This window comes from Paroedura picta, chromosome 8, assembly GCF_049243985.1.
Source record: "Paroedura picta isolate Pp20150507F chromosome 8, Ppicta_v3.0, whole genome shotgun sequence".
NCBI lineage: Eukaryota > Metazoa > Chordata > Lepidosauria > Squamata > Gekkonidae > Paroedura > Paroedura picta.
In genome coordinates, this window is record NC_135376.1 from 74,340,692 (window position 1) to 74,367,551 (window position 26,860).

Genomic DNA, 26,860 nt, shown 5'->3' on the forward strand with positions numbered 1-26,860 from the left:
CACGGTATCCATACAAAAACTCCTTCAACACCACATCACACATGAATCAATTTTCTTCCCATCAGCTTCCTTCATTGTCATTATTTTTGTCTTCTGGATGTTCAGCTGTGATCCTGGTGTTAGGTCTATTCTAAGTTCAAAACACACTGTATTGCCTACACTTCTATTTTAGTTGTTGTGCAGCGGCCATATTTTAGTCTTTCTCCTCAATGGAAAGACAGATGGCAAAAGAGAGAGGGAGAAGCAAGCCATGGAAAATCCCACGGCCAGAAGCAAGGAGAAGGCTTTTCCAGCCTCCCAAAGGCTTTTCCAGCCTCTTGAGGAAGGGTTGTCAACCTGGGGTTAAGAAATTCCTGGAGATCTGGGGTGGAGCCTGGAAAGGACAGAGTTTAAGGAGGGGAGGAAGGTCAGAAGGAATATGAGCCCATCCAGCCCACTTTCTGAAGAGATAATTTTCTTTAGGAAGTTAAGCAGGTTTGATCCAGGTCAGCACTACGATGGGAGAACACTAGGCAATACCAGGGTCATTACTGCCCAGAGGGAAACAATGGCGAGCCACCTTGGTAGGTTTCTCACTGGAAAAACACAGCTGAAGCAGGAAGAATCAGACTGCTGCCCTTCTACTGCCCCCAAATTCCTCACTATCCCCCTCCTGGCCCCAAATTTCCCCCATCCCCCTGGATCCCCCAGGTATGACCCAGGTCAGCACTGCGATGGAGAACACTAGGGAATACCAGGGTCACTACTGCCCAGAGGGAAACAATGGCAGGCAACCTACTGGGGCAGTAGAAGGTTCCCCCTGGATCCTTCTACTGCCCCAGAGGAAGGGGAAGGGCTTACTGCCCATTTTGGAAACTCCTAGAATGCATTGTTTGATGATGTCACTTCCAGCTCACATTGGAAAATGACATTCTCATGTTGCTGCAATGTCAGATGAGCTTCCCTCCTGCTTGTGTTGAGTCCTGCCCCCACCCCCTTATTTCTGGGGAGCTTTAGAACTTTTAAAACTGCATTCTGTATGAACACTGAAACAGAAGGCTCTCAAATGAGAAAACAAAAACAAGCACATTTCCAGGTTTTTTGCCCCCTCTAGTGTACTCACGCATAAACAAGTGGATTTCAATTAACAGCAGTGCCATAGATGATGCAAGTACTTTTTACCTACCTTTGTAATAACACTCCAGTGTGATACGAAGTAAAAAAGAGCAATGCGGACAATGATTGCTTTTCAGTCCCACATCAAATACAACACCAGCAAAGTACGCAAACAACAGTAACTTCACTCAGCTTTAGCATCTCTGAGTTTACCAGACAGAAGATGCTCCTGGCAAGTTGCACTCCAGGAGATGGCAGATGAAATTATCAGACTGGCTGCATGTCAGCATGGTTCAAGAAACGACAACCGTGAATTAGCTACAGTTTGCGAGTATAATGATGCTGTTTTGTGAAGCGCTATCCAAAGCATTTCGTTACTTACTTTGCCTAATTTCACAGCACAACGCACTAGCGTGCGTGCCTGAGACAGAGAGGACGGGAACTGCGAGTCGGGCCCTCAGGCTAGGCTCACCAAAGGAGCTTGCTTGCGCTGAGGCTGTGAACTGAGCAAAGCTATCAGTGCAATTCCATCTCCTTCAAATCCAGCCTTTCAGGACTTCATTGGACAGCAGCACAAGGAGGTTGACAAAGGAAGAAAGGAAGAATGGCATGATATTAAAGGCCTCCCTGGCAGAGGCTTTAATGGCAGCTCGTGTTGTAAAGATTAAAGCCATTGCACAGAACGGGATCATAATATCCTCGAGGCGAAATGAGATTAGATTTGTGCTCTCAGAGCTCCTAGGACCTGCATTGTTTAATCCACAAAGTCAGCTTTGATGCAAACCAAGTTCTGCTTCATAGTTTGTCACTTCTGGCATGCCGCCATAAAGGGCAGGTAGCCAATCACTGAGCATGCACGTGTGGGTTACATTATTCATTTTACTGCTGGCTATAAGAGGATGGACCAAAATGGTAGTCCAATACAGCGCCTCCAACTCAAGGCTGCCATGTCACTTAGACACAGGAAGCAGGCCTTGAAGCTGAAAGGTATCTAACAAAGCTGGGGATGGGCCTAGTGGAGTGAAGTGGAGCCTTTAGATATATGGTTGGGGGCAGGGAATGACACCTGCTTGTTTCTACGTATTAACCTAGAGGTGACTAACACCTCAGTATGGATCAGACAGGCTTATGTTCAATGGGGCACAGAGCAAAAGCAAAACATGACATGCCAAGGAGAAAATATCCAGCCCCTCCATTTTCTGTTGTGTGTGTAATGTATGGGTGAAGTGACAGCCAGGGAGATGCAGTGACTAACAACAGTGGCCTCTAATTTGGAGAACCAGGCTTGATTCCCCGCTCCTCTTCCACATGCAGCCAGCCGGGTCAGTGATAGTTCTCAGAGCTCTCTCAGCCTCACTTACCACAGGGTGTCTTTTGTGGGGAGTGGAAGGGAAAGGTTTCTGTAAGCTGCTTTGGGACTCATTTCAGGAAGTGTAAAGTTTGGTATACCATTCCAGATCTTCTTCATCAAGTTGCAGCTAACGCGGCAGTCCCAAAGGGTTTTCAAGGCAAGTGATTATGCAGATGTGGCTTGCCATTACCTTCCTCTACAAAGTCTTCCTTAGTAGTCTCTCATCCAACTACTGATCTTGCTTAGATTCTGAGGTCTGATGAGACCAGGCTATACTATACCATTCTATATTTCCAATTCTCTCCTTTACCTGATGTCCAAAAAAACTGATATTTATCATCAGCTCCGAAGACTTAGCAACCCACTGAAAGCACCAAGAATATAAAGCATTTTTAATCTAAGACATTTAAACTCAGTAATGTTTATTTTTAACAGTATTCACTGTAAACTAAGGAAGAAATAAAAGGAATACTGTCATTTGCAGTTCATCACACTCACCATTTCGGCTTTCTTCGTCAATTGGAACTATGGTCGCTGGAGGCCCTGCCCTGGCCAACTTGCAGTCTACAAACATGAAAATACAAGTTACTTGAAATGCCACAGCATTATGCATTTCATAAAATACTTAGTGATGGGCAAGCTTTCCTTGCCTCAGAATGAATTTGGCTTTACTGAGCTTTCTCAAAGGATTTTTTAAAACTTTTGGGTTCCCCCCTCCTCCTTGAAATTTTAGTGGAGAAAGCCACACAGAAAATACTTTGAACACATGAAGGGGGACGATAGTTGGTACAAGGAGAGTTCCCTAGAGTGAACTGGGATCTTCTCATTCCTAAGGAACCCAACTGGTCCTAGGCATGTTTCCCCTTTCAATTTTTAATTTATACCACACTTTGATGACTAATGGGGTCTCAAAGCAACATCCATAATTCTTTCTAGTTCCACCTTATCCTCACAAGAACCACAACACAGTTGAATTGCTTAGACTGTGAGTTGGGACTGAGCCACAACGCTCAAGTGCGCTTTCATGGCAGAATGGAAATTCAGACCTGAGGATCCAAATGCTAGCATGACACCATGAACACTAAAACATAATTTCTTGCTGGGGTTAATAGAATTTCTAGTTTTCTCTGGCACCTGGTCTGAATCAATAAGTTGGGAATTATAGGTGACTACAAAGGTCATTCTACCTTGATAGGAAATAATGTTTATAGGCTTGCTCAGGCCAGTTAAGAATGAGGCCTCACACAACTCCACTGAGCTGGTTACTTCTCCTTTTTTATTATTTTACAAAAATAACCATGCTTACGTGGGTTAGGGAAACTGATCGAGGAGGACTTGCAGCAATGGTGCAAAAAGGACATGCATGAAACCTGTATTTAAAAATTAATGGAGCTCAGAAACTAGTACAAAACTAGGAGCCAGGAATTTGTATTGCAGACCATACTAATTCTGAAAATATGCTATCAGTAAGAGTAACTGTGCTCTTGCATTTTTAAACAAAGGCAAGAAAAGCTGTCAGATTTCTGATGGGTTTCACCAAGTTCTAATGTACTTACCTGGTGCTCAACTAAGCAAAGACTTTGTGAAATAACATGTTTCACATGTCTTGTTTGTGGATGTCCAAGGCAATGGGAACAAATACTGCCTGCAGTCCTTGTGATATATATGGTCAACATTTTGTCTGAACTGGGCACCACATGCTGATGTCCTAGCCAGCTGAAATGATGACTGCACATATCAGGAAGACCTTAGGTCATGTTTGTTCCCATTATGTGCAGACTGATGCTCCCAAATGTAACATCTGGAATAGGTTATACTGTGAGTGTTTTCCTCAGCAAAGGGCTTGGCAGTTGGCTTCAACATGTTTCAGGTATAAGCCTCTTATTGAGCATTGCTTTACTAGGGCCTGCTTCCTACACAAACGTCAAGCCTTTGCCACATCACAACACAATACATTTCACGTGCTCTTCTTTAATCCTGTGTTGCACCGAACAGAGACCACTATGGAACAAGGGTCCTTCAGGACACGGATAAAGTAATGGTAATTCAATCCGAAACAACAACACAAAAGAATGATTAAAGCTTCACAACAGAAACAAACATAATTGAAATTTAATTGCAACACAAGTCTCTAATTAGAGAGAGTGAAGAAAATTATAATAAAGTTCTAAACAGAGTAAAACTGAAAAGGGGGGGGAAAACAAGCAATTTTCAGGAAGTTGCAATCTTACCCTCATATTGCCAGTCTGGAGGGAAGATAAGAGTCATCAATGGAAGCAGAGCAGAATAATGAAAGAAAGTAAGTAAGATTTTTGTTGTGGTTTATAGTGAAAGTTTTGAAGACACACAAGAATACAAGTAAAAGTTTGAACATATCTAGTTATTCACGTCAATGCAAGATAAGTTGCTTGGAAATAGTTTTGTGCACATGGAATGAGCAGCATTCCAGAGAGGTACTGACAGATAGTAGGTTCTTGCACACAAGCACTGAATTCTCCATTTATTTCAATGGACAGGGCACTGAAACAACTTTGGAGGACATGCTTATCCAATGGATTCTGTTCCCAGGTAAATGTTCTTAAGACCACAGTCTTATCCAAGTGTCTGTGTATAAGCACTGCATTATCGTCAGAGCTCAGACACTATTTCAAGCCTGATATTTATGAATACATGTGAAAAAAAAGCCTTGGAAACAGCCAATAGCAGACATACAATTCGGCTCCAGCACATCAAAACTATACTGAGGTTAAATCGCTGCACAATTAAGAACCCATTCAAAGGATGTCCTCAACATTAAATAAAATAGTGGGGGCTATGGATCTTCACACCGTTTTACCAGACTGCCCACCCAGCTGCCTTCAAGTGGCTAACCATAGATTAAACCATCCATATCAATATGCAAAAAATTATGCTTACATTCAATTTGATGAGGGGAAAAAATAATACTCTAAATGACAGCAGGAAGAATTCTGTCAGTCTCCAGACCTATCTTTTCTAAGCCAATGTGGCGTTCAAAGTTTTTATCAAAGGATCTTGTGGTAAAAACATCAGCTACACAGCCTGGAGAGCCAGTTTGGTGTAGTGGTTAGGAGTGTGGACTTCTAATCTGGCACGCCGGGCTCGATTCTGCACTCCCCCACGTGCAGCCAGCTGGGTGACCTTGGGCTTGCCACAGCACTGATAAAACTGTTGTGACCAAGCAGTGATATCAGGGCTCTCTCAGCCTCACCCACCTCACAGGGTGTCTGTTGTGGGGAGAGGAAAGGGAAGGCGACTGTAAGCCACTTTGAGCCTCCTTCAGGTAGAGAAAAGCGGCATATAAGAACCAACTCTTCTTCTTCTTTCTGGTTTACAGTTACATCTCACTAACAATATGTTTGAACTTTAATAATCCCCAATGAATGTAACACAGGCTGGCTCCACACATCACTGGATATTCTGCTGTAGTGCCAGTCACTTCTTTCACTGTTCACACAGGAAAATCCAGGAGATGAATTATGATAGCTCAATACGCAACAACATGGATTTAGTCACAAGCTAGATTCATACATCATTGGAAACTGTGATTTTGTAATCATTCATCATCTGGATTTGCCCACAACAGAGATTATAATACCACAACATCCACTATAGAGAAGAATTCATCACCCATGCCTGACTACTAGACCATTAATATTGCCAACACAAAACCTTATTTACCCAAAAGGTTAATTCCTTCTGTGTTTGACAAAACTCAACTCCCACACCTCTAGTAAGGTTGATAGATTAGGCTGCAGACTTACAGATAAAATTGAGAAATCTCCCAGAATTACAGCAGATCTCTAGACTACACAGATCAGTTTTCCTTGAGAAAATGGCTGCTTTGGAGGGTGGACTCCATGACACTCTATTCCACAGAGGTCCCTCCCCCCAAACCCCACATTTCCCAAGCTCCACTCCCAAATCTTCAGTAATATCCCAACCCAGAGCTGGCAACCCTACCCTAGAGGTAGACAAGAAAGAAGGGAAGGTCCATAAATTAAATGATGGAATTCGTACTGGCTGCTATTGTGAGACAGGTCACAGTCCTCAAAGGCTGCAGTATTCCTCTTCATTAAAACATGTGTGAAAGGAAGAAAATAGTTAATTTCAACCCCCACAAACCTGTCTCCTGGATACTGTTTATACTAGTGAAGGAATGCAGTACATGTTTCACCTATATAGTTGGCATTTCACAGCTTCACTTCTCAGGTACTTTAGAGAATTAAATACATCTGCTTGAACACTCTTCAGAAATATATACATGCCCAACTGCTGTTACAGCCTTTAGACTAGAATGAATTGAATAAATTCCATATGAGAGGCGCTGTGCACTCAAGAAACAGGTCTTTTGAATTAAATTTTACAAGTCTGTAAGTAATGGGGGGGAGCATACCACCTGTGTTGAGAAGAGCTTTAGGGATGAGAGAGGAAAAAATCTTTTGGAAAGCACAGCTGCCACTTTCTGCTATTGGAACATTAGTGTGGGAAGTATTCTCATATTTTGTTTACAATAAATATCATGTCTGTCTTTTGGTATTTTATACTTCACATTTGTATCCGATTCTTCCTATATATGGAATTGTCTTCTTTTATTCCCCAGGTAAGTGATGACTTGCTCAAACCTAAAATCAGTTTTACAGGCAAGTTAAAAGTAGGATCTGTGGTATCCACATCCAAATGAAATACCTTGTAGCTACACCATATTGGATTTTCTTTATGGCTTGCTGATGTCCACACTTCTGCTGAATAGTTAGCTGCTAAATAGATCTGTAATGATCCAGAAGATAATAAGTGTACGGGATTTCCACTCCACTAGGTTACTGGGCACTTTGCCATCAACAGAAAGGGGATATCTAAGGGATGTATGAAGCTTCCATTGTATTCAGCACCAGTATAGTCAGAGCTACATCTCTCTATCGCCCTATTATCCATCCTATGTAAATGGACTAATCCTTTATCTACAACTGCTTTAGTAGTTTTAATAATAGCTACAGGAGCCTTCAAGATAAAATGTAGTATCTTCTATTTCAGTTAATATTATCATGAAAATACAGCTGCACCTTTTTTAAATTTTCAGATTTTCTAAGCACATCTGGATTTTCTTTACATTATGTTCCATAAAAACTATATGGCCACTAGAATTACATTATAACAGTAACATAATCAGACAGAAATAAAACATCAGGCATGAACAGCCCTCTGTCATCGAACTCATCTAAGAGTGAATCAACAACAAGGGGGACCCAAAGGGGTCAGGGATCTCAATAAGGGGAAGAGGCAGAGACAGCAGTGGGAGAAGGTTGGATTAAAAAAGGGACTTGATATGTCCATGCTTGAACCCCTTCTAACCTCTGCCCCATCTCTCGGGCCACTAGGGTGGAAGCAAAGATGAACAACCCTCCTTTGACACTGACGCTGTGCCATGCCAGGTTGATTAACAACAAAGCCTCCACTCTACAAGCTTATTTTGCAGAGCAAAATACCTGCTATGCATGATGGAAACCTGGACCAAGGATGGCAAAATAGTCGCCCTTAAAAGAACTATTCCCTGCCAGGTTTTCTGTCCGCCATCAGTCATGGACTGAGGGGCGTGGAGGGTGAGTGGCAATCCTGATACGTGTTAAGATCTCCTTCAGGGCTCCCCCTGTACCGACAATTCCAGGAATTGAATTGGCCTCGGTGGGGCACAACCGAGAGCATGGCCATCTGGCTGGTGTGTACTGTGCACCCAATGCATCTCCAGATGCCCTGCACGCCCTGCTAGAGGTGGCCATCACCTGGACGTTACAGTTTCCTAGACTATTAATTCTGGGCGACTTTAACTTCCATGCGGAACTTCCATCCTCCAGCAATGGGTAGGATCTAGTGTCAGTCATGGTGACACTAGTGCTCTCGCAATTTGTTGTTGGCCCTACCCACCAGGCTGGACCTCATTTTCAGTGCAGGGTCGAGAGTGGATCCGGTCACGGCTTCCACTGGCTTCCAGGATTGGTTTCCACTGTGGGGGTTGTTTATTTTAGTTCCTTATCTAAGGAGCCTTGGCTATTTTCCAAAGCTATGACCAGTTTCTGTTTCTGTGCTTCACAGAGCTCCTGAGCTAGGGATCTAGATACATTCAGAGTATTTATGGCCTGCAGATTTTTATTGTATACACTGTCGAGTATACATGAATCTAGTTCGTAATCTTCCTGGCTGATCACTTGGGTCAAACCTCTCCTGGATTTCTTCCTCTGACAAGTAGTTCAAGGATTCCAATGATGGCATAGAGTCGAATGATCTGGAGAGGGAATTTTGAGCACCCTCTAAGGTGTTTGTAGTGGAAGCAGTAGAAAAGTCACTTGTAAACTGAAGTGGTAGATCATGGTTGTTATTTAGAATATATTAGTTTTGCTAAGCCATCTATTCAAGTTCATCCCCTGAGTGACCTAAGGGGCTTTCTGTGACTCTACATCTACCATCTGCAGAGAGGGCTTCACTTCATGCTCTTTGCGTTTGTAGTTCTCAGAGAGAAATCTGGAACATTTGTTGGCCTTACTAGTGAGCCTTGAAGAATCTGTCTCCTTCTTCCTACCCAAGCTGGGATTATTAGAAACAGCTGTAACTCCAGCTCTTTTCTTTGCCTAATTAACCCTTAGCTTGCATAACAGGAAGCACGCAATGTCCTTAAAACCTCCTTAAAGACATCTGCTTTGCTTGAGGGGCATTATGAAAAGACTCCAAAAGCACTGAGTATATGTATATGTGGAGGAGGGGGAATTGAAGACCATTGGACATGTCCTCTTCAGATGCTCACTTTATGTGGGAATAAGAAATAAAATCATTGCCCTCCTCTTTCCCGGGATTCCCAGTGACTCTGAGGAAGAGAAAATTAAGAGCCTCCTCTCTAGGAGAAATACTGAGGCCACCAAATTTCCAAATGCAAAATTCCAAATGCAAAATTCCATAGCATGCAAAGTACGACAAAACTGTGCTTTTGGACATTTGCCTTAGGCAATGTTGCTGTGTTTTAACAGTTTTATGATGTTTTAAATGTTTGATTTGTAAATGTTTTTACTGCGTGACATTTGTACACTGTGATTTGTGTGGATTTTGTAGCTGGCTTGGAGCTGTATTTTAATAAATCTAGTATATGGTTATGTTGACCCCACCCCTTCCAAAATGGCCAATGAGGGGCCTGGAGGGGGTGGGAAGAGGAGTGGCCCCAGGCTGACATTGACACAGCTATGCTTTCCAACCATATTCTGCATGATTGTGACACTTTGGGATTTTCTGAAGCCTGATGAATATTTCAGGGGTTTCTCAATGGTATAAAAAGTTAAGAAAGGCTGGGCTACTCAGACTAGCAGCAGATTTCCAGGTTCTCAGGTGGAGGTTTTTCACATCACCTACTACCTGATCCTTGAATTGGAGATGCTTAGGATTGAACCTGGGACCTTCTGCATACCAAGTTCTGACACTGCGTCACAGCCACCCCCCCCCCCAGCTGTAGCTTCTACATCTCCAACACAGTCATTACTGAATACCTGTGTTGTGAACTGGCAATCCTATTAATTTGCAATATACAGTACCGAATAATAAAGGTATCCCCTGTGTAAGCACTGGGTCATGTCTGACCCTTGGGGTGATGCCCTCTAGCATTTTCATGGCAGACTCAATACGGGGTGGCCTTGCCAGTGCCTTCCCCAGTCATTACCGTTTATGAGAGCTTAGATACTTGCTCAAACTTATGAGTGCTTAGATACTCTCATACTTTCATAACACATGCTTATACTGTACATATTGTATCTCTGGCGATTTGAGGCAATGGGAAAATTTGAGGTACAGGGAATCAGGGATAGCTTGATTCTACCCAGGGATCTCAACATCATGGAAGGAGCTTTCTTAAAAGGGTTGGAACTCCTGACAAGAGATCCCTTGGCTGTTCACTGTCTATAAGTAAGTGATGGAGGAGGAGGAGAAGATCAGGCATCTAAGAACAATCATGTAAGTTACAACCTATGGATCCTTTAGCCAATCCATGTGACATAAAAGCCAAGGCCAGAGTAACTCAGCAAAGAAACCTGAAATTACACAGCACAAATTTTGCCAATAGAAATATATTTGTGAATATTTATTTAGAATAATAGAATTGGAAGGAACCTCATGGGTCATCTAGTCCAACCCCCTGCACTATGCAGGACACTCACAAACCTATTGCTCATCCACTGTAACCTGCCACCCCCTTAAGCTTGAATCTGAATCAGAAGTGAACAATAAATTGGATAAATGACAGGAAAAGGCTCAGTTAAATACTGAGAGACAGATACTTCTAGGGAACCTAATACATAACTATAAAGCACATCCATTCTTTTTCTCCACTTGAAGACCTATGGTGAACACCAAAGCCTATTGCAAGGTTACACAGAATAACCCTCCCACTTTGTAGGCAACCTTTTATCTCTACCTTAAGTCTCCTAAACACCAGATGTGACAAAATTATATAATAGTTAATTCCCCAATAGAAATCCAATTTGACTTTCCTGATGATTTCTGACATTTCCTTTGAAAGCCATATACAACAGAATTCTGAGGCTATTCTGAAGTCTACTGTATGTCTATTGATGCACACACCAAAAAAAAGCAGCTTGAAATTTTCTTGGCAAATCATTTCAAATGAAACAGATCCCATACAGAAAGGCATATCACATATCGTATTCTGAATCTAGCCCAGTGCAGATTGAAAAATGCAGAGAACAGGGACAGGGACAGACGAGAGATATTTTCCAACAGAACTGGAGGCAAATTGCAAACAAAATCCATAAGTGTCTTAAAATGGAGCAAAAGGGCCAATGGGCTGGGTCCAACAGAAGGAAGATTGGTACTTCCTCCCATGAATTCCTCCCTTCTTGTATGTATTTACTTTCTACCCATGAACTGTGCAACGAAAGCACCATTTTCATTATAAAAGTATTTCAAAGAGGCTTAGGTGTCTGACTATTATTAATTCAAGGTCACTTCTCCCTCCTCAATAGCACTTTTAAACTGTGATGTAAAAATTCACAGAATGTGTGTCTGAAGGCATGAATGTGAGACATCATCATTCTAACAATTAGCTAGGTCCATCAAACGAAGGTACAAAACCACACTTTGTTAGCTTCTAATATGTCTTCACATGATGCATAAGCAGATGTTCTGGCCTGTTCTTGGCTTCTTCACTGGATCACACAACCATAGACCAGACCACAATAACAGCCAGGAAGGAAAAGGAAGAATAATAGCAAAATTCTTTTTAGGCGGACAAGAGCTTAAATGATATTTTTTGAGTTGAATACTGATTTTACAAACTAATCTGGGTTAAAATAATCCATGTTTTCAAATTATGTCTACATTGAGGTTCTATTACAACTTAATACTCCCAAAATGGTTTTATTTTAAGAATAATTACCATATTTGCCGACATATAAGACGATTGGGCGTATAAAATGACCCCCAACATTTACACTCAAAATATAGAGTTTGTTACATTACATTACAGTACTATGGGTTACCATGGGCAGCTATGTCTATCCCAACTGAAGTGTACCTGGCATATAGGACGACCCCCCCACTTGGAGGCATGTTTTTCAGGGGGGGAAAGTAGTCTTATACGCCAGCAAATACTGTAGTTTGTGAAACCAGTTTGTGTTTTTCTAATTTCTATCCTATCACAAAAAATTATAGTTAAGTAGTCCATAAACCATGTTTTCAATTGTTGATTTTTCAGAATTTAACCAATCACTTTTGTGATCTGATGGCTCAGTCTCATCAGAACTCAAAAGCTAAGCAGAATCAACCCTGGTTAGTATTTCAGAGGAATCCCTCCAAGGAAATCCAGGGTTGCTGCTCAAAGACCACGTCTGAATGTCAGTTGTCTTGAAAAATTTATGGGGTTGCTATAAATTGGCCACTACTTGAGACTACATTCCAACAACAACAATGTAACAGTGGAGTAGCTAGCATTACACTACACTACACTACACTACACACACACACAAAACACCTCTCATTTTTTTTTTATAACTCAACACTAACTTAGTAGTTTCAAACATTTTGAATAGGAGGATCCAGTTCTTTCATAGGAAAACCATAGCACTGGATGGCTAGAGAGTCCTTGTTACTTTAGATGGTTTGGAATTAGAGCTTTATGGCCAGGTTTTACTGGAAGCCTCATTCCTCAGGATTATAATCCAAATGTTCAAATGCCCATGTCCACAAATCATAACAAAAAGCTATCATAAAATTGCTGAAGTGGTTTTCCAAGGTTGCAGATTACTAATTCAACATACCAAATGTATGTGGTAAATTTTACAAATAAACAAATGTCATAGGATGCCAGTGGCATCTTCATAGTTCCTGCTTCATTTATACTAGACTCGATTGCAGAAACTTAGGTCTCACACTCATCACATCCTTGGCCAGCTGTACATGGTCCAGGCCTACTCTTTGTTACATATGAGTTTGCACAAGGAAATAACACACAAAAACGTTTTTGTGTACAAGACACAGGCACATTAGATGAAAGGCAGATCATATGGTTTAGTTATTTATCATTAATCTAATACACTTCATCAAGTTTACACCTGAGAAGAGTTGGTTTGTTCCGTAATGTTTGAAATGCAAGGTGCTCAGCAATTCAGTCCTGGAAACATCTGTCATATCTCTTGCAGATATATTTATCTGAATATCAAGAGCATGCACAACACGCTGTTTATAGCTCAGCAGAAATATTATTAATAGAAATGCATTATTTGCAGATCACAAAACAAAATAAAGAGCTCTTGCTTCTCAAGAATGGGACATAGAATTCAGTGTAAAACTATTTGATCAAATCAAAGTCATTTGTTTGGTAGTACATGAACAACATACAACTATTAGCAGAAAGAAATGGCTCTTTACTCAGTGACAGTTCTCAGATTTGAAAGATAATAATGCATACTACAATGATTTAATATCACTTCAATGTAAGACCTACTGGCAGCTTAGAATAGGGAGAAGGGAAGAACTTCTATGTGCAGTGAGCTATTAGTTACTCATGATTGTACTCTTCCAGGCCTGGCTCCTTTTTCACCCTGGTTCAACTATGGTGTCACAAAAATGCCCTAGGCAGCTCCATGGTGCTGCGCAGCACCTCCAAGCTGCCTGGGCCTTTTTGTTGTTGTTGTTTAGGAATCTGATATTGCTACCACATTCCTAAACAGGAATAAAATCCAGAGTGGATGGTATGAGCTATCAAAAATGGTCCCCCATGGGGACACAGGAAGCAGCGGGGTTAACTGCCCCACTGCAAAGAACTGGCAGTAGCCTGGCACAGCCACCATCGTGTGGAATTAGTGTAAGTGAAGCTTTCATGCTTCCTTAGATGAGAGCACATCAAAAACTGGAAGAAAATGAATTATTCTGAAATATATAAAGGCACTTGAAAATGTTTAATGTTTCAATAAATTCAGTAAAAAATCTGAAAATTGTGCTCTTGCCTTAAACTTTATAATAATTAGAAGACATAACCCATGACTTTACTGAAAGATATTTTAACACCTCAGATTGAATTTTTCATAAAGCCAGTGTAAGGCCACCAAACAATTATCAATTTAAGTTTCAGCGCATTAATTCATGTGATTCCTTCTCCCTCAAAAATTAAATGATAAAGCTGCACTTTTATAACTTTATTTCTATTTATCACCAGAAAAATCTCTAAACTATTTATTCCACTTTTCCTCGGAATTGTAATGTAACCAGCAATAACTTTGTTTAATGAACAAGTAAAATTTGCCAAGCTGCACTGCTAAAGTGTACTAATGTAGAGATATTAAGTTAGATCCAGCCAGATTTTCCATTCGATCTAAACCTTTTTATCATCTCACTATATCCCTCATTCAGGATGGCTGTTGTCCATGCAGGGACCCCCTATTCTGTTTCTCACCAGCAGACAAGTTGGCTGGATCCATTCTTTCTTTATTTTTTAAAGTCACAAGTAATTGGTAACAAAACAAGAAACAAATACTCTCCTGTGTTTAGGAAAAAGGACATAACTGTTTAAAAATTAGTCTTCCATCCCATGTAAAAATGTTAGGCCTTCATTTTGTACAAAGGGGACATGCTCTCTTAAGATTAACGATCTCAAGCAGGAGACCCCCGTCCCCGGGCACCATCATCTTCTGACACCTTCCTTAGTGCCTACCAAGTGTTTTTTAAAAGTAGGTAGGTTAGATGGGGTTTTGCCGAATAAGGATTCTGATTGATCACTAGGGATTTGATAGGTTATACAGATTTTTAGAAATGTTGCTTTGACAGCAGCTACCACCTGAGCACGAGGGTATCCACAGAATGCCAAATGTGTCTAGGCTAAAAAGGAGACAGAAAAAGGGCACAGGAAAACTACAGTACAGTGCTGGTATCAGGTAGCCACAGGCCCCTGCCATGGTTTACAGGACCAAAGTCCCAGAAGTCCCTGTGGGGACTTCCCACCATAGAATCATAGAATCACAGAATAATAGAGTTGGGAAAACTTCATGGGTCATCTATTCCAACCCCCTGCACTATGCAGGACACTCACATTCCAATCACTCATCCACTGTAACCTGCCACATAAGCCTTCACATAATCAGCCTCTCTGTCAGATGGCTATCCAGCCTCTGTTTTAAAATTTCCAAAGATGGAAAACCCACCACCTCCCGAGGAAGCCTGTTCCACTGAGAACCCGCTCTAACTGTAAGGAACTTCTTCCTGATGTTTAGACGAAATTTCTTTGGAATTAATTTAATCCCATTCGTTCTGGTCTGTCCCTCTGGGGCAAGAGAGAACAACTCTGCTCCAGCCTCGATATGGCAGCCTTTTAAATACTTGAAGATGGTTATCAAATCCTCTCTCAGTCATCTCCTCTCTATGCTAAACTAACCAAGTTCCTCCAACCTTTCTTCATACCTCTTGGTCTCCAAACCCCTCACCATCTCTGGACATGCTCCAGTTTGTCAACATCCCACTTCAACTGGAGTGCCCAAAACTGAACACAGTACTCCAAGTGAGGCCAAATTAGAGCAAAGTAAAGCATTACCAACACCTCCTGTGATCTGGACACGATACTCCATTTGATACAGCCAAAAATCCCATTCTCCTTTTTAGCGACCAAATCACACTGTTGACTCATGTTCAATTTATGGTCTACTAAGACTCCTAGATCCTTTTCACACATACTACTGCCAAGACAAGTCTCCCCCATCCTATATTGGTGTATTTAGTTTTTCCTACCTAAATGCAGAACTTTACATTTGTCCCTTTTATTGTCATTTTATTCAGTTTAGCCCACTTCTCGAGCCAATCAAGTTAATCCTGTATTCTGATTCTGTATTCAGTTGTGTTTGCTATCCCTCCCAGTTTAGTTTCATCTGCAAATTTAATAAGTATCCCCTCTAAACCCTCATCCAAATCATTTATAAATATGTTGAACAACACAGGCCACAGGACAGATACCTGGGGAACTCTACTTGTCACTCTTCTCCAAGAGGATGCTGAACCATTAACAAGTACCCTTTGGGAACGATCTGTCAACCAGTTATTGATCCACCTGACAGAATTAAGATTGATACCGTATTTTACCAACTTGTCAACCAAGAATATCATGTGGAACGTTATCAAACACTTTACTGAAATCCAGATAAACCATATCCATTCCCCTGATCCAGCAAGGTAGTTAAAAAAAGGTTCTCGAAAAAAGAGATAAGGTTGGTCTGACCTGATTTGTTCCTGTGAAACCCATGCTGAGTCTTAGAATTCATAGCTCTCTCTGAGTCTTAGAATTCATAGCTGTTTCAGCTGCTTTAGGGCTGACTGTTTGATAATTTGTTCCAAAATGATTTGTTCCAAGATGTCAAGCAGACAGGTCCACAGTTACCCAGATTCTCTTTTTTCCCCTTTCTTGAAGATGGGGACATTTGCCTGCCTCCAATCATCTGTTCTGCTTATCCTCCTACCTTACTATTCCATTGCTCTGGGCCATGCCATCCTCTATCACACCCTCAGTTGTTTCAGCTGTTCCCGTTCTGCATAGAGGTGTTAGCTGTAAACTGTACTATAAGGACCATCTTGTGCGAAACTGAGTTGTATATAAAGGGGGGGTTGCCTATGTAACTGCCTCTCATTACCTAATGACTGGGTCTTCAGCAACATAGGAGTCTTGTGATGCTGTTTGTATTCTTCTGAATAAACTACTGAGTTTTCTAGCCAGAACTCTGAGCTTGTCTTTTTCAGGAGATTTGCCATGGAATATGACAACTGATTGGCCGTAAGTGATCTCATGCCAGTTTTTTTTTTGGTATTAATGGACTGAAAATTATGTGCCCCATAATCAACATAACATTATACCTTTTAACAATACAAATTCAGGGAAAGTGAATAAGAGAAACGGCAACTAAAACAATTCTATCCTTGGCAACGATGGATATTCACAAATATCACTACTAGCAGTTGGAACTATACCCAATGCAATGAAGCCAAGTAAGGTAGGAGAGCCAGAGGCAACGTGGAAGCAGAGGGTTTCCCCCCCCCCCCATTCCAAGCATTATGTACTATGGATCTATGATGGATATTCACACATATCACTACTAGCAGTTGGAACTATACCCAATGCAATGAAGCCAAGTAAGGTAGGAGAGCCAGAGGCAACGTGGAAGCAGTGGGTTTTTTACCCCCATTCCAAGCATTATGTACTATGGATCTCAAAGGGCCAAGTCTTCTCAGTTAGAGCACAGTGATTTCTTTTTTTCATAACTGGAAGGGAAATAAATGTTCCCACAGTAAATTCAACCGAGACTTCTGTTCTATTGTTATTAAAGTTGCCAGATTCTCTTCCCAGCTGTATTACATTCTGGTATTGAAATCAGCTGCACCATGACCAACTCCAAAATGATTTTCCCCATGTAAGAAAACAGAAAATAACACACACATAAAAATAGAAAATCCTTATCTTATGTTTCTGTCAGTCAGTTAAAATTATTTGCACAAAGGCCATTACAAAATATCAAAATAAGGGTCAAAGTGATAAAGATAAAATGGCACAATGATAAATATTTTTAAAGGGAAAAAAGTACAACAGCCATTCCTAATCAATTGGTAAAATGTTTATACCATTACCTATACCTGAGATTCCTAGGTAATTGCTCTCTTTAAAACAGCCTCAGCACTCATTTTCTTTGGTGCCAAAGCAAACAATGACATTATTTGAGTGACATAAGAGTCAATGTCTGATAATATAAAAAATATTTCTTCAGAGTCAGAATAAAAGTTTAAACCATTTAGAAAGAACTTTGGTGCTGAGCTCTGCATACAGGGGACATATTAAGACATAATGAAATAAATATTTCAGGTCTGAATCTTCCTAAATACACAGATATTGGTCCTCTGGTACTTAAGAATAACAACCAGACAAAAAAATGTTGGCATTGTTTGAAAATGTAGAGATATAAAGACTACTCAAAGAGTAGGAACTGAAAGACTGACTAGATAGGGGGCTCTAAGATGATTTGTAGAGTTTATACAAAGTTGAGAATTTAGAATTTATCAGAGTTAGAAACCTAGCCTCTCAGATGTGAAGTACTTATAAAGTCATCAGGGATAGAATAAAAGGAGAGTAAATCATTGATACAATCTTGCCGACTTGAATCCTTTGGCAATAACAAATTAAAAGACTGTTCACTACACATGCTTGTTCTTGTGAGTCTATATGCCAGAGTTTTAGTATTGCTAGGTGTGTGCGGGCCTTGATAATGATGGGTCAGAGCTGAATTTCTTGTTTAGTACCATAGCATAACCATGATAATAAAATAGGCTAGAGAAGCCGCTGCCCAGATAAAATCTAAGAATCTTGGAGCCCCACTTGTCAATATGACCACTGTTGTTAAAAAAAAAAAAAACAACTTTGGGGAACAAAGGTGAAGGATACAGATTTTGACCCTTGTGAAGAGGTATAGTTAAGCTAGTTATAGCTAGGTATAGTTAATCCTCACCATCCCTGGGAGGATTTAGAGCTCACTTTGGGCGGTTAGGAAAAAGAGTGTGAGCCTGGCCCAGGAATGTCTTGGGAGAGACAGTTTAGATGGGATCTTATTGGATGAAATGTATAGAAGATTGCTTTGGACCAGCAAATTTTGAGAAATATTTAGGATTTTACCAAAGAGGGCTACACTTTCTCCTTATCAGCGCTGATAAAGGTCTTTCTTTTTTACTGATGTCTATTTGTGGATTCATTTGGCCTAACAATAATGGGGAGACCAGTTTCTGTTTCCATGAGAATGGATAGAGAGCTGGATTTAACATGAATGCAAGATATTTGCATCACCATATATGATTGTGGGCTGCAACACATTACCAACAGCTCAGATGAAGGGTCGTTTTCTGCAAATACCTCCAAACCAATGTTATTGTGACTGCCAAATGGCAGAATTTGATTAATTATCCCATGTTTTCTTTACTGTCCAAAATAGGAAGAAAAAAGAGATAACTTTCTGAGAAAATGGTTTTTGGAATATTCATCCTTTCCTGATAATGTGAGAGTGAGCAGTTTATGTCAATACTGCATTGTTGATGTAGCAAACTTCTGTTTTACTGTTTTTTGAATTATTAAATGTACAGGTCTATGGCTTATTGGCTATTAAATTTTAATTTTAATAAAATTTTAATAAAACTAACAACTGGTGAGGATCTGACCATTACAAGCTTTTCAAACAACTATTGGGGTGGGGTCCCTAATGGTTCTTCAATGTAATTTCCTGAAGTATTTCTTACACAGCCCTCGGGGAAGGGGTTCATTCATCTGAAATGTCAATGATGTATGTTCATATACCTTTGCAGTTTACAAAACAACAACAACCCTGCATTTTCTTTGGTAAGCAGAGAGTCTTGCAATGGTTTATAGAATTTAGCATAGAATGAATTCCCAGAATGCCTGAAATAAAAAAGAGACTAAAGATTTAACCAATTCCCCTTTAAAAGGCTTTAAAAATATGACAAGCTGCAGGACAAGTTCCTAATAAAGAGCTGCAAAGAGTCACACATCTAAGTCATTTGAGTATCTAAGCAACCCAGTGTTAAGGGGAAATTGCTGTTCATTTCCTATGTAAGTGAATTTAGCTCTACAGCTGTGCAAATGAGGAGAAGCTTGCCATAGCTCTTTGCATTAGCTGAATTGCAGGACAATTCGCCTGTACAGAGAATAGTATAAGAAGGGCTTTCAGTCTATTTCTAGTCCTTCCCGCAGAGAGATCCAATTGTAATGTCCCTGGAAGGAATGACAGTGAACCTTAGACTTTATTCATCCAGCACACATGCAATATACCTTTAAATTACACTTGGTTTCTGGCTGTAGTTCAAATTGTAAATTAGCTGGTCAATTAATCAGCTCACAGAAAACTGTAGTTCAGAGATCCAGAAGGTAAGAAGGTGCAGAAGATTCTCAGAAGAAAAGTCAACCAAATGCAAATTTTCTTTTTAACACGGAAAAGGGTAAGTGGACAAATTTAGTATATGTGCTGCTGAAGCGAGAACAGGTGGACAAATCCGAAGACAAGAAAGAAAAGAAAGAAAAACAACAGTGGTTTATAGCCTCTTGCTCCAAAAGCATTAGCAAATTGAAACTTTTGCCTGAAGAATTGTTCAAACATAATATTGTACACTTTCAAACAACAATCTTAAAAAAACAACAACAACAACAACCCTGTTCTCTTGTAAAGATTTATAATTCATGTTAAATAGTTTAAACAAATAAAACGCCCACGGCAAACTTTATTTTTCATTTCTACAGGATTCATTTAGGCAAGAAAAGGTCAGTAAATCTCTCCCTAAGTGTTATTGCATTTTACTGTTGGACAGTTAAGCACATTTTTTTTCCTGAAATTAATATTTTAGTGTAATTGGAAAACCCCTATAAAATAGCTGGAAAATGTTTTTCATATCTTTTAGTACAATCAAGAAATGGCATATAAGGTGAGGATATGCTAATAAAAATTCAGGATATGTAGATTGCAGGAGGACAGGTGACCAGGGTATTGAAGAGGACCAAAACCCACAGAGATGTACACATGTTTATGTTGGGTTGCCAACTCCCTGATGTGGGGGTGGAGGGACTCACTGACCAAGCTGGCTTTCCATCTTAAGAGCAAGAGCTGGCTTCTCTGCTCAACTCTGCTCTGCTCTGGAGTGGGAAAGATTGCAACCAGGTGCCCCACTGCAGCCAAGAGTTCCTTATCTCTCTGCAACACAGGAAAGGCAGGCAACTAGACTTGCTTTTCAAAGTCTACAATTCAGCAGTCCTTTGTGGAGTACAAAGGAGCTGCTCCACCTGGGAAGAGAGTGCAGCTGGGAGGGAAAGAGGCTCCCCAAGCAGACTGGACCCATTTTTTGTAATGTTTACTGCACAACACTTCCTTTTTGTTCCCAGCTCAGCTGGCATCTCAGGATTTAATACTGCTCACTATGTTCCCTTTGAATGTAAGAGTCCAATTTAGGTGGTTCACACAGGACCCCTAGTTATACACCCTTCTGCCCTTCAATCTGCATTCTGGTGTTTGTTCACTATGTAAAGCTGAAATACAATTAGTAATGCTAATTGCTACAATTAGATATCTTTCTCTGCTTGAGTCTCCTCCACTCAAGTTTCCTCCCCTCCTTGACCTTTTCTGCACAGGGAATTAGGCCTGGGACAGCACTGGTCTGGTTCGGGAGCTAATAACCACGTCCAGATAACTTGGGTGTTGGCCCGGGCCTGTTCTGATACAGGCCCTCCATTGCCTCGCAGCAAGGGAATGTGGATATATCTGCATTCCCTTTCTTGCCCTGGATGCTAATGGGGCTTATGTAGGGCCAGGCCCATTTGGCTGGGAAGAGTCTGGCTGTCCAGGCCCAGCTCCCCCCCAACTACAGCATCCTGGAAGGGACAGGCCCAATCAGCTCTGTGGCACTGCACAGCGCCATGGAGCTGACTGAGTCATTTTTTTTTCATTTTAAGTAACTGGGATTGCATGAATGAACAAAAATGCCCTATACTTCCGCAGAGCATGGGAGAACCTCACTACCTTAGCCGCCCCACCCAAAGGCAGAAATCTGGAGTGGACAGGGTGCGCTGTCCAAAATGGTCCCCTGTGAGGATGCAGGAAGCAGCAAGGCAAACTGCCCCATCACAAACACCTAGAAGCAGCCTGGTGTGGAGCTGCCAGTGCAGAATAGTTCCTTGATGAATTAGTGTGAGAGGCTGGTCCCTTCTCTCCAACCTTCCCTACTGAGGGAAGGAGATGGTAGGTAGGATACTCATCAAAAGTGAGCAGGAAATTGTGACACTGAACTGTAGAAGGAGAACTGTCATGATTAAAAATGAAAGTATATGCATTATAGTTTGCCCTGGGGAAAGGAATGTACTTTTGTTGTTGACATTTTTCAACTGCATTGTAACACAATGAGGAGTACATTTTTAAAAGGTTATTTCTTGAGTGAGAGGGAGGTGGTCGGTAGGTAGGGTATGTATCAACACACATGCCTTACGTTCTGCGGGAGAAAATCTGTTGGTCGTTCCTGGCCCTAGGGAGGCACGCCTGGCCTCGACCAGGGCCAGGGTCTTTTCGGTCCTGGCCCCTGCCTGGTGGAATGAGCTCCCGGGAGAGCTGCGGGCCCTGCGAGATCTTCCATCATTCCGCAGGGCCTGCAAGACGGAGCTCTTCCGCCAGGTTTATGGTTGAGGCCAAGGCTAACATCTATGCCCCCCCCCCCGGGACTTGGAATTAGGATTGGGGATGGGACCATCAGTATCTCCTCTCCACCTGCTAGTAGGGGGAGGGAGAAGTTGAGCCGATCTTGCTATGTTAGCTTGCTAACTATTAATTGGGGGATTGTAGTTATCGTTAACGGATTTTAATGGATTTTATGGGGTTTTAGAATGTTGTAACCCGCCACGAGCCGCAAGGGAGTGGCGGGCAATAAATCGCATAATAATAATAATAATAATAATAATAATAATAATAATAATAATAATAATAATAATAATAATAATAATAATAATAATAATATTGCCCAATACAAAAATCTGAAATTCAAGAAACAAAACTGAGTCCATACTCAGATTCACACTTTCCACTGGATCTTTCAAGAGAGGAGGCCCATCTAAAACATTCATTGGCTCTGCTTCTTAATGGGAAAAGAAGTAATGCTGTCCAGACTATTAGCTTTGAAATAATGACACAACATAGTTTGCATAATTATATTTTTTTTCTCACTCTCTAATTAATGTCAAGAAGTAGTATTTTATCCTGATCATTTTAGATGGGAAAGAATTGCAAATATCCAGGAGACTGAGCTCAGAAAAGCTATGAAAACTGCGAAGAAATACATTTGGATTGCTCTAGTTGAAATTATTTGGATCTAAAGATAATTTATTTTTTAAAGTCTCAGTGCTACTTTTTGTATCCCTAATATGAACACTTCCCATTTCAAAAGGAAGGCAAGCAACTGGTTTACCTTGTAAGAGCAGCATGTTTGCAAATGTGGTTAAAAGCATTTGCCTAATAAACCCTGAAAAGAATACTGAATAATGAGTTCAAACTAAATTTATGGCAGAAATTAATTTTGCCAGCAATTTATTTGTGAGTGCATTTATTGGTATGCATTTTAACAGGTATTCCAAAATTTAACATAATAACTTCATACCCAAGTAAAAGCTACAATATTAGCTAATTTGTTTATTGTCATTGGGGGAAGATACACATTTTATAATTATACACTGTTTTTAATCACAAACATTAGTCACACTAGTTAGAGAACCACATGGATCATAATTCAGAAAACCCAAGAGGTTTGATATAAAGCATTTATTTTAGTGGGCAGCAACTCCTTCACTTGCTTCATAAAAAATATTTAACTTTAGTTACAGTTGGATGAGCATGAACTGGCTTATAAACAAAAGTTCATCATGGATTTTGGTCAATTTTCCTTAAGAAAAGTTGTGGGAAGCAGAAGGTAGGGGTTTAAATTACATGGCACCAATACATCCCCAGCTTTCTGGCAGCTTTCATGGCAGCTTTTGGCTTGGTTTTACTGTCTTGTTTCATAGCAGTCTTGGGAGTGAACAAAATTTATTTGGATTACATGGCTACAGTCTATAGAAATGCTTTAAAGTCAAAGATCCTCTTGGAATTTTGTGTTTGGATTTTCTACGCCCCTCTGTAATTTCTATATACACTCACAAAGGCAGGAACAACTGGTAAATCAGTTTTGGTTCTTGCCCCAACCTTGTGGAATGAGCTCCCGGAAGAGCTATCAGAGTTCAGCAGGACCTGCAAAATGGAGCTCTTCCACGAGGAGTTGGGTTGAGGTTAGGCTACGGAAGATTGGGTCCCTCCTCTAATAGCCCCTAACAGTCTTTACAGCCCTAAATGCCCATCCTTCTTGGGCAACCTCCCAAAGTCTGTGGGCTGTGAATACTGGGACTGGTTGAGAAATTGGGGAGACTACTGATTCATTTCAGGCCACTGGGGGTATGTGTTTTATCCTGTTTTATTCTATTTTTGTTAACCGCCATGAGCTGGCATGGTCCGGGAATGGCAATCAATCAAAATATTAATACAATAAAAATAAGCATGTGTGCCCAGATCTGCAGAAAAATTTTCATCTAACCAATTTAATCAGACTTATGAGCATCCACAATGTAAAAGATCAGTCAGATGTGCATCAACAGCCACAATGACTGTGGTCAAAGTCTGTTTCCAGAAATAGATCTTTCTTGCAGGACCCAATTTTTCAACATTTACATTAAGTTTGTAAGACAGGAGTCAAGACCTGGAATATCACTAACATTGCCAAGACATGGCATATTTTTGCACACGCACTGTTAACTTCAAAATTCCAACACCTACCGGCTATATGAGGAACTCCACAAAAACTTGTTTCTTTTTATCTACCAGTAACTATTTTAGCCCTTTAATTTTGCTGCTATCTTTCTGGAGACCACGTTCAACTTGCTATGTGGTCAAGCAAGTTAACACTGAGTAAGTCTTGTTTGTGGTGGATGAGAGAGAACAGCTAAAAATGGGCCTGGAACTGTGGTCACCACCCAGATGAGATTAGTGATGGAGACCTTGGGAAACTATGCAGTATAATATTTCTGAAGATCATAAGGAATAAGATTTCAAAACTGTAATATCAGAATCAGAAGACCTTTATCAGCATACAAACCCTATAATAATGACAGTTTACTGCTGGGTTTTCTGTTCTAGTACAAAGTAATGAAATAACAATTCAATAACAATAGAAGCTGGAAGTTACAATGTATACATCTCTGGAAATTCCCTAACTGCTGGGTGAGTCAGCGGGAAATGAATCCAGGATGTGGCCATTTTGAGGGGTCCCAGTCGACTGGAAACCAGATGGAGAACTATCTCAGAGAACAAGTTTGCCAATAACTGGCTGGAATGTCTTCTAAATAACGAGTACATATTTATTCTCCTCAATTTACTGGTACTCTTCCATCCGACCAACTTCCTAATTTCTATTCATATCTGACTGTTCCTTGGTATAAGTGTGCCTTTATATTGGTGTACCTAAATGCTTCATCATCTAGAGTTTTGCAAGGGAGGTACGCAAGCCCAGTTTAAATATTCATGAGGCTCATAGCATCAGAGTCAGTTTAAAGATTTGCATGGCCCTTGCAGAGCACAACTGCCTGCCGGCATTCAATACCCCCTTGCCTGTCGTGGATTATAGTGCACAGGGAGGGAGTGGCGGAACAGATTCAGCCCTCAACCACTGATCCCTGCCCTGGATCTGGCCAGCCTGACTCACTCCTACTCTGCTGCCGCAAGCATAGTCACTCAAGAACCTCCTTCTCTGCAGCTTGACCAGCTGGGTACAGGTGATGTGGCTCCTCTTTGGTTTCTCTTCCCCCCTTTTATCTTACCTCCCTATGTCTCATTGGAACAAGGGAATTGCAAGGAAATGGAGCACATCATCAGTAGGGTTCTACCAATGAATGAAGTGGGAGGGGGGAAGCAACATTGACAGCATCTCAGGTGAATGAAACAAGTATGCAAGTATCATTCCTTGAATGTATAAAGGAATTCTTATGTATGATTATGATCTTTACAAAGCAGTTTGCTGCATTTCTTCAGTGATGCCTTTGCCACACAAATCTGGTTAATTATTTATCATTGCGGCCAAATGCTGCATTACTAAACTGTCTGATCATCTCAGTTTCTTTCACTAGCTAGTAATAGGCAGAACGCCTGACACAACGATAATCCATCCGATACAGCACACGATCCAATCTGGCATAAGTAAAAGGTGCTTATGAATTTTGTATTCACCAGCATGTGTCGTTGGGGAGGAGTCCCAGGTGTTGTATGAATGATATTATTCTTCATACATCAGTCTCCCAGCTTTCCACTTAATGCCTGTAGCTATTTATCACTTTTATCCATTCATGACTTTTGAAAATAATTTTCTTCAGGTGCATACAGCTAGAAATGATGTGAATGTGCTCCGTCTCCTCTCAGTACTGACATACCCTGTCCTGTAACTATACAATCCTCAAGAGAAACTGACCCCCACCCATCTTCCCAGGCCAGTCCCACCCTTTGGAGAGCGGGTCCAGGCTGGGAAGAGGGGAAACACAGTCGGTGGCAGCAAAGCTCAGAGCTGGACTTTGGAGCTCTGCTGTGGCCAAGCCCAGGTTGGTCCCCTTTTGGAGAGCAGGACTGGGTTGGAGAGCAGGACTGAGGTGGCGGCAGAGCTTTGAGGCTCAGAGCTGGGCCTTGGAGTTCTGCTGTGGCCTGTCCTGCCCTTCAGAAAGTGGAACTGGGCTGGGGAGGGGAGATGCAGCCAGCAGCAGCAGAGCTCCAAGGCCCAGTTCAGAGCCTCGCTGCTTGACAGGAGGAGGGCTGCAGAACTCCTGCTGCCACAGATAAGGAGGGGGTAGGGAAGGGAGTAGGAAGTGTGTGGGTGAGTGAGTGGGAGGGCCCAGGAAGAAGGTAGGTGGGAGAGGCAAGGAGAAGGTGTGTGTGTGTGTGTGTGTGTGTGCAAGAAAGGGAGGGGGAGGCACCAGGAAGTAGAGGTTGGTGGGAGAAGCAGGGGGGGAGTGGGGGAAGGAGTCTGTGTGTGTTTGTGTCTTAGAGGGAGGTTGATGGGCCAGGAAGGAGAAGTAAGGGGGAATGTGGGGAAGGTGTGTGTGTGTGTGTGTGTGTGTGTGTGTGTGTGTGACAGAGAAGGAAGAGGCCAGGACCAAGGAGTCCCAGAGCAGGCCCAGTGCCCAGGGTGTAAGCCCCAGCTGCCATAACCTAAATATGCTATTGGAGGCAAGAATAGTCAGTTATGTCTGCTCAGAAATATGTGTTGCTTCATAATTTCAGC

At 41.3% G+C, this 26,860-nt stretch overlaps 1 protein-coding gene across 9 annotated transcripts in view; it reads right to left on the minus strand.

Moving 5' to 3' along the window:
• PCDH15 (protocadherin related 15) overlaps positions 1-26,860 on the minus strand; it is an 886,705-nt gene that overhangs the window by 365,701 nt on the left and 494,144 nt on the right. For 6 of the 9 annotated variants that reach the window (XM_077350402.1, XM_077350403.1, XM_077350410.1 and 3 more), the window contains 2 exons: positions 4,678-4,692; positions 2,945-3,010 (listed from right to left, as the gene is read on the minus strand). In XM_077350402.1, coding sequence (XP_077206517.1) covers positions 2,945-3,010; positions 4,678-4,692 — 81 coding nt within the window. The remainder of the gene's footprint in view (positions 1-2,944; positions 3,011-4,677; positions 4,693-26,860) is intronic. The other 3 variants (XM_077350405.1, XM_077350406.1, XM_077350408.1) reach the window with 1 other exon arrangement.